Source organism: Antrostomus carolinensis, unplaced genomic scaffold (assembly GCF_000700745.2).
Source record: "Antrostomus carolinensis isolate BGI_N321 unplaced genomic scaffold, ASM70074v2 scaffold22237, whole genome shotgun sequence".
Taxonomy (NCBI): domain Eukaryota; kingdom Metazoa; phylum Chordata; class Aves; order Caprimulgiformes; family Caprimulgidae; genus Antrostomus; species Antrostomus carolinensis.
The window spans coordinates 10,902-25,627 of NW_010325678.1; the positions used below are offsets into that span (position 1 = coordinate 10,902).

Sequence of the window (14,726 nt, forward strand, 5' to 3'; positions counted from 1 at the left end):
AATATATTTTGGAAAGTATGATTGAATCTGCACTCCTCAAGGACACTATGAAAGAGACTGCTGTAAAAGCTAACATACTTTACCAGCACAGGCTCTCTCTGAGAAATGCAACCTGAGACATAAAGCACATGAAAAAACAAAATTCTTTATGAAATAGGTTAAGAAAATGCCCAGAGTAAATCAGTGGCATATAGGAACATTTTTTTAGATTTGATGTTTTTACAAGAAAATTAGATAACATATTCTGTTTGTTTTCATTCACCTCTAGATTTAAAAAAAATGTCTATATGTTATGCATAAATATTTTTAATTTTTAAAGTTGATTTCAAAATAACTGGGTAGTATCAAGGCATTTTTTGATATTTTTCATCCAAGAGTCTGAAAAGTCTAGAGAACAAAGGCGATGTGAGAGAGCGTTTTCCTTTCTCCTTACTGAAGATGTTTAAAAGGGAGAGTGGGACAAGAGCATATACCAGAAAACCCAACAGACAAAAAGTTGTACATATTGGAAATGTTGATTTTATGCCATTTATGTCGATGTACAATTCCGTCATAAAGGATAATCTTACCTGTTGTCCGTGTCTGACCTACCAGGCTGCCAGCCCTTTTTCCCATTCCTAGCTATGTTTGATGGAAATCAGTACGGAGACCTTTCTCCAGAATTTAATTTTTACTTCAATTCTTTTGCATCCATATGCTGAGCAACTTACTTTTTTTTTTTTTTTTTTTTTTTTTTTTTTTGTAACATCAGCCTCCTAAATCTTTAGTTCAAAGGAGAGGTCAAAGAACAAAGAAGCCATCAGTGGAGGCTGACACCACACAAACCAGTTCAGATCATCTGCATTCAAATCAATTGCAGGGGGACACCAATTTTTTCTGACATAGAACCTTAACTGTCCTGGCTCTGGGAAATGGTGTGCTAGAGATGGGAAGGGAATCACGTTGGAAGATGCACAATCAAGTTTGCGAAGTGTCATGAGAAACACACATTGATGTTTTCTATAAACCTAAGCATGCACAAGTTTAGCAGATGCTCAACTATGTGATGCATGAATACAGCATTAATGAAATACAGTCTTACGAGGGAAAGGGACTGTCATGTCTAGGTTAATATAAAGTCCTTTTTTTGCTTCTATAATTAATTTCATTTTATTTTCATGAACATTTTAGGTGTATCAATACATGCATGAAACCATAACTGTTAATGGCTGCCCCGAATTCCGAGCCAGGGCCACTGCAAAGGTAGGATACGTGCAACTGTTGAAATACGTGTTACCAAAGTGACCTAGTAATTGACTGTGCGCGTGTGTGTTTCAGGTATTCGTGTGTACACTGTAAGAAAATTTAGACATCAGTGGCAGCCCAGAGTCTAGAACCAGTGCTACTTCCCAGGTAACAATCATAATGGAAAATTTCAACCTTTATGCTGCTTCTGTAGCTTAAGAAAAGAGAATGATTTTATGGAAATTGATGCTTTTTGAAAAGTTGCTTTGCAAAAGCAAATCTACTGGTTCATTCTGCAGCGACCAATATTTTAATGGACTATTTTCCCATACAGCTCATCCAGAGAGGACACAATGATTTGGGAGATAGAAAGTAAACAGCCAAAATTCCACTTTAACTAATGGGAACTGTAGGTATTGAGCAAGCGGTAGGGATGAACAGTGACAAAAATGGCCTGATCAAGAGACGCTACAGCCAAATGCAAGCCCATTTTTTTTCTGATGCATTACCTGTTTTAATAAAACATATTGTCTCGTTTTCCATGTGGACCTGCCTTTCTCATGCCCTTAGACTATGACAGCAACATTAGTACTACTAAAATGGCAGTTTTCTAAGGGAATTCACACAACTGTGAAAGAACTCATTCTATATGCCAGTATGAAATATGCTCTGTGTATTCATAACATGCACAAAGATAGATGCTTCCAAACAGAGAGGTCCACCATGGCTTTCTTTTTTCCATTATCATTTTGTACTCAACACTATCTTCTGGGTGGTATAGTGGGTACTACGCGAAACAGGTAAACCTGCAAAAGCCATAAATATTTTTAGAGACATTTCTTTATGGTCCCACTCCTGTGAAGTTAGTGACAAAACTCCCTGAAATGTTAATGGAACTAAGATCTTACCATTATGTATTTGTGTCAAGAGATTTTAATTTAAAGCTGGATCAGAAGATGAAGGCTGGGGGTATGGTACAAAATGATTTCTGCAGTATTTTAGAGAAGCAAGCTGGGTAGTAGCCAGCAAATAACCTAATATGCTCTAAATTGCAGTGTATTTCCCTTACTAAGTAGAACATTCCTTTCTGTAGGCTGTTCTGATTTTTACCTTCTTCTAACTGAAAGTTTGTGGACAGTGTATATTTGTAAAGTCTATGCTGCTATATAGAGAAATGTCTGTATGAGATTCTAATTTGTCTACACTGCAGGTAAATGTAGAAATTATTGCTGTGTTGTATAGTAAATGGGGAGAAACTCAATTAGTGTTTGCCATTCTCATTTCTTATTCGTATAGAACAGCAGGGTTACAGAGCAATGTTTCAGTATCGCAGTATTTCCTGGTTATTTCTGGGCTGTCTGCATTGCATTCTTCTAGTGCATTCATGTCTGACATAAAATGTATGCATGATGACAAGGTCTGCATGTGCAAACACATGTAACTGAGAATGATCCATTATGTCACATCATCCACTAGCTTCTATTAAACATAAGCATTATTAGGATGCTTAAAAACATTAGCATAATGCAGAATTGTTCAACCAGTTTGGACTACAAACATATATTGAAAAGGATAAAAGATTTTCTTAATGTTTATTTAATGATTTATTGAGATCTAGAAGAAGGAAAATACTTGTCATAAGGAATGAAGTATAAGATGTAATATTTTTCTGGACAAGCTTTACAGTTTGTTACATGGGTTTTTTTGACAGAGTAAGATTAACAGTCTAGGATTTTTGTAATTGATTTATAAATCCACTGTCTTTAGATTTAATTTTTCAATGAAAGTTAATCCAATTACATTATAAAACCTAATATTCCCGTTCCAGGAGTTCTTCAGTTTGCAAGATTTCATAAAGATTATAAATTAAATGTTTTAAAATAAGAATATACTTTTAGGATTTTTTTTGTGTCCCCAAAGAATAAAATAAATCATTCCATACCTCTGAAAGCAGAGCAGAGAGTTAACAATTCAGTTCATCTGCTTTATTTCAACAGTAGATATCACATTATCTTATCCCACAGTAATAAATAATGCACTAGTGATGATAAGTGCTCACCACCACGCAGTCAGGCTTCCCAGTGCCTACTTCTGGCTCTGCTGCTAACTTTCTGCGTTATCTTTGACGAGTTACCTAAACTCTCTATTCCTCTGCTTATTCCTTTATTTCAAAGGCATTGGCACGGAACGTAATTCTTTTAAACTGCTTTCAGATGATCAGAAAAAGTCAGAATAAGTTACTGACATGTTTTCACAGGAATTAATTCTTCCTGCAAATGAACAACAGAGTGTATATCAGTGTTCTCCCTGCATAGCCATATCACTTGTTTTTTTCTTCCAGGCAACAGTTGCTGCTTTTGCTGCAAGTGAAGGCCATTCACACCCACGAGTGGTGGAGCTGCCAAAAACAGATGAAGGCCTGGGCTTTAATGTCATGGGAGGAAAGGAACAAAATTCACCTATTTATATTTCTCGCATCATTCCTGGAGGAGTGGCGGAGAGGCATGGAGGGCTCAAACGGGGGGACCAGCTGCTTTCAGTTAATGGAGTGGTACGTGGAAATTTGATAGAGCTTTCATTTTCATCTGGGTTTCATTTTCATTTTTCACAGCTGTTCTAATACCATGATTTAAAATGCAGCCATATGATACAAAAAGAATTAGCTCTGTGAGAGACCTTCAGTGTGCATTTGTGATGCAGTGAGGCAAAGCTGCATTGACAACTTTGTGCCACTACAATTTCTGTTGTAATGGAGAGTGCTTAAAGAGCTTCATTTTAATTCTGCACTACATGCTTAATTTACCAGGAAGCTATGTCTTTCTCAATTGATAATTTTGTAAGTTCCTTTTGCAGTAAAAGCATAATAACAGGCTTTCTCATTCTTGCACTTCATACCACCTGAGGCACATAGCACTTTCCAAGCACAGTGATGCCTCAGTGGCTCTTGTGCAGCCTTGTGACCTTCAGAGTATTTGAACACATAAAATCAAAATAAATTGGGTAAGCACATTTGGTGCTGATTTGCAATGGAAGGCATATTCCAGATTTCTTTCAGTGACATTCGTCCAGCTGTGATATCTTTGTCAGAGAAATCAGCTGTACAAATGAACACATACAGGGAGCATGTATTTTCAACGAAAAGGTACCGTTTTTTACATAGTAATTTTTTATGTAAGTCAGTACTTCAAGGTGGAGTGTTTTTTAGTAGTTTCACTGTGAATGTCAGTATGGAGATAAAAATATAAGGGCTCTTGGAATAGAGAGGAAAAATAAGACTCCTACTACATGATATGGGTAAAATTCCGCCTTTCATTTTGCTTTTTGTTCCCTTTTACAAGGGAATGTAAAGTACTGAAAGGGTAGGCATACTCATTCATATAACCCTACACTTCTCTTAATGAAAACATAATCCTTTTTCATGCAAAACCTCCATCTAAACCTCATATTTAAATAGACCAAAGGCACGTAGGAGCAATTCCTGAATCCAGTCATAGATAAAAGACTTTCCAACTTAAATTTCCTCTTTGTTGGAAGCCCATAAAGAATGAAAAAAATGCTGTTTTCTGCATGCTTTCATGTTGTCATCTGTTTCTCTCAACAATAGCTATTCCCTTTCTCTTGAAACAGAGTATCAGTGCAACACTTCAGACAGGCTGTTTACCACTTCTATCAACCACCATGTTCTCAACAGAGAAATAATAGGTCTGGAAGCTTACTTGCCCCTGTACGCAATGAGAAAGAAAAGATACAAAACAAAAAAAAGAAAACCCACTGAAAATATTATTTCTTCTCAGAGGAAAATAAATCAACTGAACATTTAATAAGTCAATTGCCTGAACTTCACCGATTGGAAGTAGAAATAATTTTGTTGTTTTTCAGCATTCACCTTTCAACAGGTGAATAAAAAGAGTTTATAGTCACTAATTGATGGATGATTCTTGAAATTTTTTTTACTGTCAACAGTGCCTGAGCAAATACCAGGGAAGAAAGTGGTGAACCTTCAGATGTCAAGACATACTGAATTTGACTGTTGTCTCCTCTATTTCATGATACTCTGTTCAAAAAAATTCATGAATGTGCTCAAGAATATATGTTAAGCTCATAGAGCAGAAAAACACAGTATAAAATTCCCAATTATATGTATGCACATGAGAAAGTTGATTCCAAGATGCAACAGAAATATTTTTACATTCAGAGTCTAAACAACAGAATTTGAAATTTGAATTGCAGTTGCATTGAAATAATACCTATGAGCAACTGCTCACACCGCAGTCTTGGGCTGAGCTAAGCCCATACAATATAATTCGTAAAAAGGCAAAAATTATAGAAGTGGCAATTTGTTTGCAGACAGCTTGAGACAGGAGGAAAAAGGTCTAAATTTAACGCTGTTCACTGGGACTAGTTCACTCTGTGCTTCTCTCAATTTAGCTGGAGAAAAGCAAATAATATACAGTATGTACAATACAACAGACGGCTCAGCAGTGGAACATGAAATGAAAATGGAATATCTGTAACTTGTTTGTGCTCAGAAGTTGGTGGTTATCCAACTTTGTAATTATCAACATAAAATTAGAGCTGTGTGTTCAGAGTCCAGATTTGTTATCCCAGCATGACTGGGCTGACTGTTCCTTGAGCTGTTTTGCCGGATGTTAAAAAAAGTGTTTTCTCATTATGCTGGGGATTTTGTTACATACTTTTGTCCTACACCCCCTAAAAGTAAAGGAAATTGAAAGCAGTAAGCCCTGCAGGTGGCTCAGCAAAGGCACTTGCTGGTGGCTGTTCATATCTGGCAAAGATTCTGCATTTGTCAAATACCTGGTGTGAGTCAAATACAGAAAGGAATACAAAATAGGTTTATAGTTTCTCACCTAAGTATTTGCTTACAGATATCTAATAGAAATATTCCTCTCCGGTTCTCAACTTGTGGGCTAGCAATCAGATTCTTTTTTGTCTGCAAGAAAGTGGGATTTTTTTCTTTTGTATTTATGACAAGTCTGTGAGCCTGGATACAGTAATGGTTGATGTTTCCCCAGACCATATCTGCAGTTCTTTCAGCTGTTCTTGTCTCTACAGTATTTTGCATCCCTTTTTTGGATGCAATCTGACAATGCAACAAGAGAAATACATATGTAAGTATATATAAATGTATGTAATAAAAAAATACATATTAAATAAAGATAAAGATATACATTCTGAAACAAATTTATTAAATCCACGTTTGGTGGACAGTTCTAAAGTAACTTGAATGTCATATCCTTGCAATGTCCCCAGCCAGTGTAATACACTCAGCAAAATCCCTTGTACAGGCATGACCAATACCAGCAATGAGTCCTGCACCAGCACAGCCGCAGAGGTTTGCAGAGGCAGAAGAATTCAAACAGCACAACAACTTCCTTTGCTGGTATAAGCTCTTTTCCCTACTCCAAGGGGCTCTGCTATTTAAGTTGTGCGGCTACTGCTAGGCAGGTGAAGCATTTATAATGCCTTGGAAATACGAGTGCAAGCAGCAGTATAGATGTTAAGAGCAAGTACAGCAATCACATTAATAGCAGTTGAAAACTGTAGTTGTTAAGACCTGAGTTAGGTACATTTGGAGAGTAGGGGTCCTACGTAGCAGCACTATCTTTTGTTGCCTTTGTTATTTTGCCTTCTTTGGTTATGGTTCAGAGCTGTAGGCTTAATTCTGTATCATTACTATTCAAGTCAGTGGAAGTTTTCCATTGACCTGAATAGCAACAAAGTCAAACGATTTGTTTCTAATTAGAAGATACTGGCTGTAAACTGGAAAAACAAGTCTGGAGGCACATGGGGAAGAAAACAGGCCATCATGAATTAAATACAGTTTACTAAGTTGTATGAAGTATTAAAGTACACCATCTTGTTATTCCTTTATAAAACAGATACAATCACAATTGTTTATTGATGTCAGTTAGAACCAAACAACTCTTTGAAAGCAAATGAATATTTTGGCTATTTCATGTAGCTTGGGACCTTGACAATTTTTGTTCATAGCCTGTTCTAAGTTCATACTTCCACAGCAAAACTGATCACAACAACACTGAGTACACTGTTTCCTCTGAATGTCCATGCCATGTCATACTTACCAAATTTTATACAGTTCCTCTTAAGGTGAGAACTGTGTTTACAAAAGCCAGTATCAAAGCCAGTCACAAAGCAATGAGTTATAAAAGATAGCTAGTTACACTATGTGTTAGTTATGATCACCTCTTCTAACATTGAGCATTTATAGGGTAGGGGATGTGGGGAAGAGGTTTTAATTTGTATCTGTGACTTGGTTATTAAAGCAATTTCACAAAATACCCTATGCATCTATAGCTTTTTATTTTAGCACCCTTTGAAACATTAGATACATTCACTGTTTCTCATACAACAACAATTTCCTCTTTTTCAAATATTTGTAAGGAAACTCTTTTTTCTTTCTCCAAATTACTTTTGTGTAGCAATGCTTGTTCACCAGATTTATCCCAGTCACGATTTCTAACAAATCTGGTCATCACAGATCATGAATTTTCTTTAAAATCTTCGAACAGGAGATGTACTCGAGGAATTTAATGAACATACAGTTCAAAAACATGAAGTCATTTATTTCAACAATCAAATGTCTATTTACTTCAAGGTTTTCTCTGTTTCTGGTAATCATTCAGCACCTGTTGCATTAATATTTTCAAAGCATCTTAACATTTATGTAGAAATTCTTGAGTCCAGTCAGTTGACCCAGACATTAAATAATTATTTGTATGTAAAAAGTTGAAGGGTATTTCACAGGAGAAGAAAGAAAAATAGCAAGGCGATAAGCTTGAACATTGTTGTTTATTATTTTATGTATAAGTGTATTATATATAAATTCTTCTGCTTTTTGAAACTTTAAAATCATGATTTTTAGCTCATAGTGTACTACAGCAGAAGTAATGCTTATTCACTGTTCTTGCACAATGCTACTCAGTCAAATAGGAGAGATGAAAATAGAAAGAGTTTTCTTCTGACAGTTGCTATCATGATGCTAAGTCATTCTTTTAGCGTGAATTGAACTCCAAATATTTGGAACGCTGCTGCTTCTCTTTGGAGGCTTATGGGTATAATTTCATTTTAAATACCATGGTATACATAAGAGTTTTAAAACACAGCATGTAGTAAAACTTTGATTTATTTTATATTGGAAGAAAATTACTTATTTTTTAAATGGTCTAAATTCCATGTGAAGATCTCGGTTGTGTGGTCTTTTTTTTAGTGTACAGAGTTTGTTGGAATATATCCTACAACACACATAGGCAGTCATACACTATTAGAAAATTTCTCCCATTCTCTTAAGGTGTGGAACAATCCACATGCCTGAAAAGCACCCTGGTCAGTCCACTTAATGGTAGAAATTAAATACTCTTTTCACAGCTGAAACATCTCTCCCTTTTGGAAATTTACTGTTTCAAACAATGTTAGCATAGAAATCAGAGCTTGAGCCCCTTTGGGAATACTTTTGATTACACAGCAGATATCATCTTACTGTAAATCATTTTCCAGAAAGGGAGGGAAAATCTGTATTCCTTCAGCAAGGACTTGCAATGTTTCAGTTGTTAGTGTTTGCTTGCTTACAACTAACCAGTTAAATACCAGTTTATTTCTAACAGAGAACCTGTATAACATAATGTTAAAATGTGTGAGTAATGCCATTAACTAAGACGTGGCTTGTCCCCAGGAGCCGTGGGCATGCTCCTTCGCCTGCAGCTCAGCGACTGTTTAATCACCACATGTTGTTCCCTGCGGGATCCAAACAGGGTCACAATGTAAGAAATAAATTGCAATTTCAAACTTGCAATTTCTTCATTTCTTACCAACATTTAAATCTATTTTGTACCTTGCAAACAGACTGTTTGGGTTTTTACTGCAGGGTTTGGGGTTTTTTAACATTATTTTTGTTTACATAAAGCTTGTTGAGTATTTCCCCTTGTTTTCACACAGATCAGAAATTAGCTTTGTAATGCAACCTAAAACAGATTTGGGTTATTTAAAATATGAAAATGAATACACTTCCAACAGTGCATAAATCTTACTTAACATTTTCCCTTAATGGTCCCTTGAAAGATGTAAGGTGTGGAAACTTCCTAAAACCCTGACAGCCTTTCTGTATGAAAAAAGAGGACAGAGCTCTAGATCAAAGTAGCATTTTCATTATTAAATCTGTTCTCCCTGCTCCCAGAGCGTGGAAGGAGAGCACCACGAGAAGGCGGTGGAGCTGCTGAAGGCGGCTAAAGACAGCGTCAAGCTGGTTGTTCGCTACACTCCCAAGGTGCTGGAGGAGATGGAGGCTCGCTTCGAAAAACTGAGAACAGCCCGGCGCCGGCAACAGCAGCAGTTGCTCATTCAGCAGCAGCAACAGCAGCAAACTACACAGCAAAACCATATGTCGTAGGTGAGAGGATTCATTGGTCTTCCCTAAAAGCCTGCTGACAGCACCCCGCCTGGGCCAGCAGCTCCCGGGTCCAGGGTTCCGTCAGGGCAGGGCTTGGCACCGGGGCCCGTCCCAGCTCCAGCCAGGAGCAGGGCAGTCGGGGGGACCGGGGCAGCCCCAGGCATCAGGCATCTGCCTGGGGGTGGCAAGCGGCTGAGGCCCGGCTGGGCCCACAGCTGGGCCTGGTTCAGTGGGGCCCGTGGCCGGGCAGGGCAGGGCTGTGGGAAGCGGGAGACCAACCCTGCGGCAACATCACTGGGGCAGGGGCTGAGGGCCCTGGGGGGAGCGTGGGCAGGTGGGGGGAGCCCCAAGGGACTGACATGAAGTCCTGGGCAGGGGACAGGGAGGGAGCCCAGGGAGGGGTCAAGGAACAGTCAGGGCTGGCAGTGCCCTCAGGGTCCCAACAAGCACGTACTGCAGGGAGAATGATCAGAGCTCATTCTTTGATCCATTACCACTTGGTCTGTCCTACTAAAAATGCATTTTGAAAATAGGTGAAAGATCCTAATGAATTCCAGAGACAATTTCCAACTAATAACCCTGAGATCAATAGCCACTGTGCAGCTCTAGCTTACCTGCAAGCAAGACTGCATAAGTTTGTAGTTCCTGGGAACATTTTTAATTAAAAACCAGAGCATTTGTGACAAGTAAGAATATGCCACCAGGTTTAGACACAGTTTAATGTATTTTCAAATAGTCTGTTACCACTCTGCAACACAACATTGAGATTTGCTGCTGGTGTGTGAAGAAAAGCTTTTCTAGTCCCTTCCTTGCTACAGGGAACCCAAACTTCACTCTGTGGTTCCTCTGCAGGGAACCCACAAGTGCTTCCTTCTCATCTACAGTTTGATAGGAAGTATTTCATTCATGCTTGTAAGTTTCCCAATGTCGTCAACACACATGGCATGTGAGGTGCAGAGATTCTCCATATATGTAGTTTTTATGAAGTCACTGAGAGTTTGTGACATTAATACATTTATAGAGATGCTCCATTTACCCAAATGAAATCAAGTAGGAAGCATATCCCAATGACTTACATCCCAGTCCTCCACATCTCATACCAGGTGTTCCCAAAACAGGATGTTTGTAATGGTAGGAGTCTACAAGTGACTCAGAAGGTCTCCAAACAGGCAGAAACTGAAGCTTCCAGTGATCGTTTCATCATTATTAATGTTGACACTGACCTTTGTTGATATGTAGGGGGAAAAAACCCGCCTTGTAGATCCCCTGTCCTGTGACGACCAGAATTACAGCTTTGTTGATGCAAAGTCTCCAAGTGGGATCTGAATCTCACCTCAGGGCCTTAACTCAGGCAGGAGGTATAACAGTAGCATTTAATGAAGTCAGGTTTGAGTTTCTGTGTAAAATAGAGCCATTACAGGACACAAACATACAAACAGCACAGTCTCATTAAGTTTTTAATTTTTTCAGTTACCTAAATCTTTTCACTAGCAAGTAAGGTATTTTTACTGATTTAAATTTTTTCTTTAAACTAAAAGGGAAGAAAGGCAGGCAGAGAAAGGCAGCAACTTAATTCCTCAATTCCTTGTGCTTGCTCTGAGAAATGCATTTCTGTAATTCTAGGTTATTCTCAAGAAAAAAAAAGCCTCGATCAAGAGTTCAGTAATCAAGCAACCAGAGCTGTACTTCAGTATTCCAGCAAAAGGAAACAACTATGAGAACATGAAACAGAATTAATCTGGAGAATGCGCAGCACAAGAATAACGTACTTAAGACAGCCATAGGGAGGGTACCTTCATGAGAAGGCTTTTCAGCACACAGCAGTCACAGATACATAGTGCTTCTGTGAGTCTGTTCCTGGTGAGAACAGCATGATAGGTAAACCCTATGAAACAGAGAAGTCCAGGGCTTCCAAATAGTTCTGTTTGATCTAATCTTGCACTCCTTACTCTGACAAATTGGCCAGTTGGCTTTCTTTAATCACTTAAAGTTTTATTTTAAGGAGATCAAGATTGGCTGCTTCTGGGTACAGAATCTTTCTCTACAGTTATCTCCAGAAATGAACAACTACATCAGTTCAAAATTTTGCCACAGACATCAAACTCATACATCACGCTTGATAGCCACTTTGTACTATATATTGTAGAGCTGTTTTAACCTAACTTCCTGTTTATAATTTTGAATTTTCCCTCTGGAAATAGCAATTTACTATATTTATAAAAGTATTCCATTTGTAGAAGCAATTGGCTTTTTACTCTTGGTGTTTCCATATATTTTATTATGCATCAACAGAGTGAGAAAGTTTTAGGTCAATTTTAATTGTATTAGCAGTAAAGTTAGGGAATCCTAGAACTGTATTTTTAAACATAGGTATTGCTTGTATCTATTATAGTTACTATTCAGAAATCTATAACTGGATATATTATATATTTATTCCATAAAATATATATCGTTTGAATGTACCTGTTAGAGAAGTAGGGTCTTTGCTTAGCATGTGTTGCAAATGTAGTAAGCTAATGTTAGCAAAAGACCAAGCTTTGTTTGGCAGATATTACTGTGATAGCATAATCTCGGCTTTTCTGTATTCTTTAATTTATTTTCCAGTCTAATGTTACTACATTTTAGAGAGGAGGAAGTGTAAGTTATTTCCTTTAAGACTCACACATTATCATTTAAATCAATTTGAAGTTAGAGTTCTGACTTTTTTTTTTTTTTAATCAAACCAAATTGGAATGTGCAAACAAAATACATAACTAAGTTCTTAAGTTTACATGTCTGCTTTTCCAAAGAAAATAGTCAAAGCTGGAAGGCTATAAATGTCATCTGCTTTAAGAAAACAAGAAAATGGAACCCTCAGATTCTAAAAAAATAATTATTTTCAGCATGCCTTCTATGCTTCATTAAAAAAGACCAGGGGAGAAAAGGAGCTTAGGGGAGAACCCTACAGTCCTTGCATGTTGAAGACTCCAGCTGATGTCAGTGAAAGTTTAGTAATGCGAGGAATGTAGAAATGTTCTGAATCAGTGTTCTGGTTGTGAACTTGGAACAAAGTCAGAAACCATTAATATTTTGAAGGTTCTATTCTCAAACAGAGAGGCAAAGCAAACAGGAGAAATTGGCAGTATCACAGCATATGTTAGAAACCACATGCTAGCCAACAGTCTTGACAGTGTTTGATTAATGTAAGTAGCCATTGAAAGGAAATTACTGTATTTTTAAAACCAAACAGCATGAATTCATCCAGAGAAGCCTTGTTTTATACAGAGAAGTAATTCTATCCAGTGGTCATTGGTGACAATATCAATTAAGATGGTGGAGTTCGAGAACTACCAGAATTAAAGATGAAATATATTGTATTGTGCTCTGCACGGTGTCTTTTTATACTGAATAAAATTGTATGTACCTATTTTAAAACTGTATTCTCAAACTGACACTGCTATTAATATTGACGGTATATAAATTGTTATTATGACTGCATATAACTGTTCTGTATCTCATCAGTATGATTTGAATTACACCGATATCTGCATTTTCAGAGACCAAGTATTCAGATTTAGTCAGCCCACTGTACTGCGTTTTTCCAAACTGCCTCTCTACCTCCTCCCCTCCCCTTCCCCAAAAAATTCAGGCTTGATGGAGTGGAATGTGCTGATTAATAAATCCCAATAATAGAATGTAATTCATGTAGAGAAGCTTATCAAAATCATTTTCATATATTATTCAATAAATTATTTATACATACTAAAAATAACATTCTAGTCTTTGCCAACATTTAGCAGTAAGATAAAATAAAAATATAAGTAAAATACAACTGTCAATTAATTTGAAATGGAGGCAGGAATAAATAACTTTTTAAGGGTCACTTTTCATTCCCTTACTGATAATAAAACATATAGCCACTTAATCACAGAGTAATCTGTGTCCCTAAACCTATCATCTGCATTTAGTTGTAGACACTTTTCGTTTGTGATCTAAATGTCTGGTCCTGAGGCAGGAAGGCACTTCCACACATGCATTGCTGAATTAGAACCTAAAAGAAGTGCAGGGAGAACACTTTCCCCATGCAGGTCTGCAGGTACTTGCTCACTGTATTCTAACTGATCGGTCTCCTGGCAATTGCCGTTTCACTACACTGAATTGTTATTCCTTCCGTCAATTTAGTGAGTTTTGTTGCTCACATTTACCCTTGGGGCTCCAAAATATTTCTCTGCCCTGGCAGCAAAGTGAGGTAGGAGATCCAAGAAGTCTTTTCTCTCTTTATTACAATAACAAAAGAGGTGCCCTGTGATTTTTACAAGCTCTTGCATTATGTTTACTTATGCCAAAGATCCAGATGTAAGATCTAATAATAATAGAGATTCAGAGGTGGTGGCATTTACTTACTGAAGCTGATGGATCTGCTGTGCTAGCCATAGTTTTTCTGTTTGTGACTTGCACTTTATAGGGGATTGAAGGATTTCTTGGGCCTTGATAAAGTGAAAAGCTCACCAGGTTGCATTTTCCTCTTTTCCTTCTTCGCTGCCAAATCATAGATGAAAGGTCAATGAATGCCCATGAGTGAAGGAAATTACATAAAAGCTACCCACAGTTCCTTGGGAATAATACTGCAGACCTTTTAGTCCTATACATCGTACCTTTTATATGTATTTATCACTGCCATGTTTCGAACCTGACTTGGGAACCTTTGGGCACTATTGCAGAAGGCACAAAATTATATGCCACATTTGCAGGAAAAAGGAACTGTTTATTCCTCTACTAACTTTAGGGATTTTAGAGTTCTAAATGAAATTAAGATCTCATTAGCAAATAAAGCTCCTAGAATAAAAACATACTGAACAAGAGGAAGGGTGATTTTGCCTGTGTTTGAAATAATAGAGAATTTTAAGTACAATTTCAGATTTTAAAATCGTTATTATGCTCATAGAAGATGTATTTTATTGCAGGATGGGAGACTGTTTCAGAAAGGTAGCAATTCTTTCTGAAAATGAGATAATGAAAGAAAACTGACTGAACATTCTCCTAATGCAGAACTGTGTCTACAAGAGCTAAGGGGACCCTTCCCCATATAAGCAGAGGA

At 37.4% G+C, this 14,726-nt stretch overlaps 1 protein-coding gene across 1 annotated transcript; it reads left to right on the forward strand.

The window, feature by feature from the left end:
* The first annotated feature begins 1,176 nt into the window (after positions 1-1,176).
* On the forward strand, positions 1,177-12,649 carry LOC104527573 (lin-7 cell polarity scaffold A). Its single transcript, XM_010171330.2, has 4 exons — positions 1,177-1,242; positions 3,566-3,775; positions 9,437-9,649; positions 11,273-12,649. Exons 1-3 carry the CDS (start codon positions 1,183-1,185, stop codon positions 9,647-9,649), a joined length of 483 nt encoding a protein of 160 aa, XP_010169632.2. The 5' UTR covers positions 1,177-1,182; the 3' UTR covers positions 11,273-12,649.
* The last annotated feature ends 2,077 nt before the right edge of the window (positions 12,650-14,726 follow it).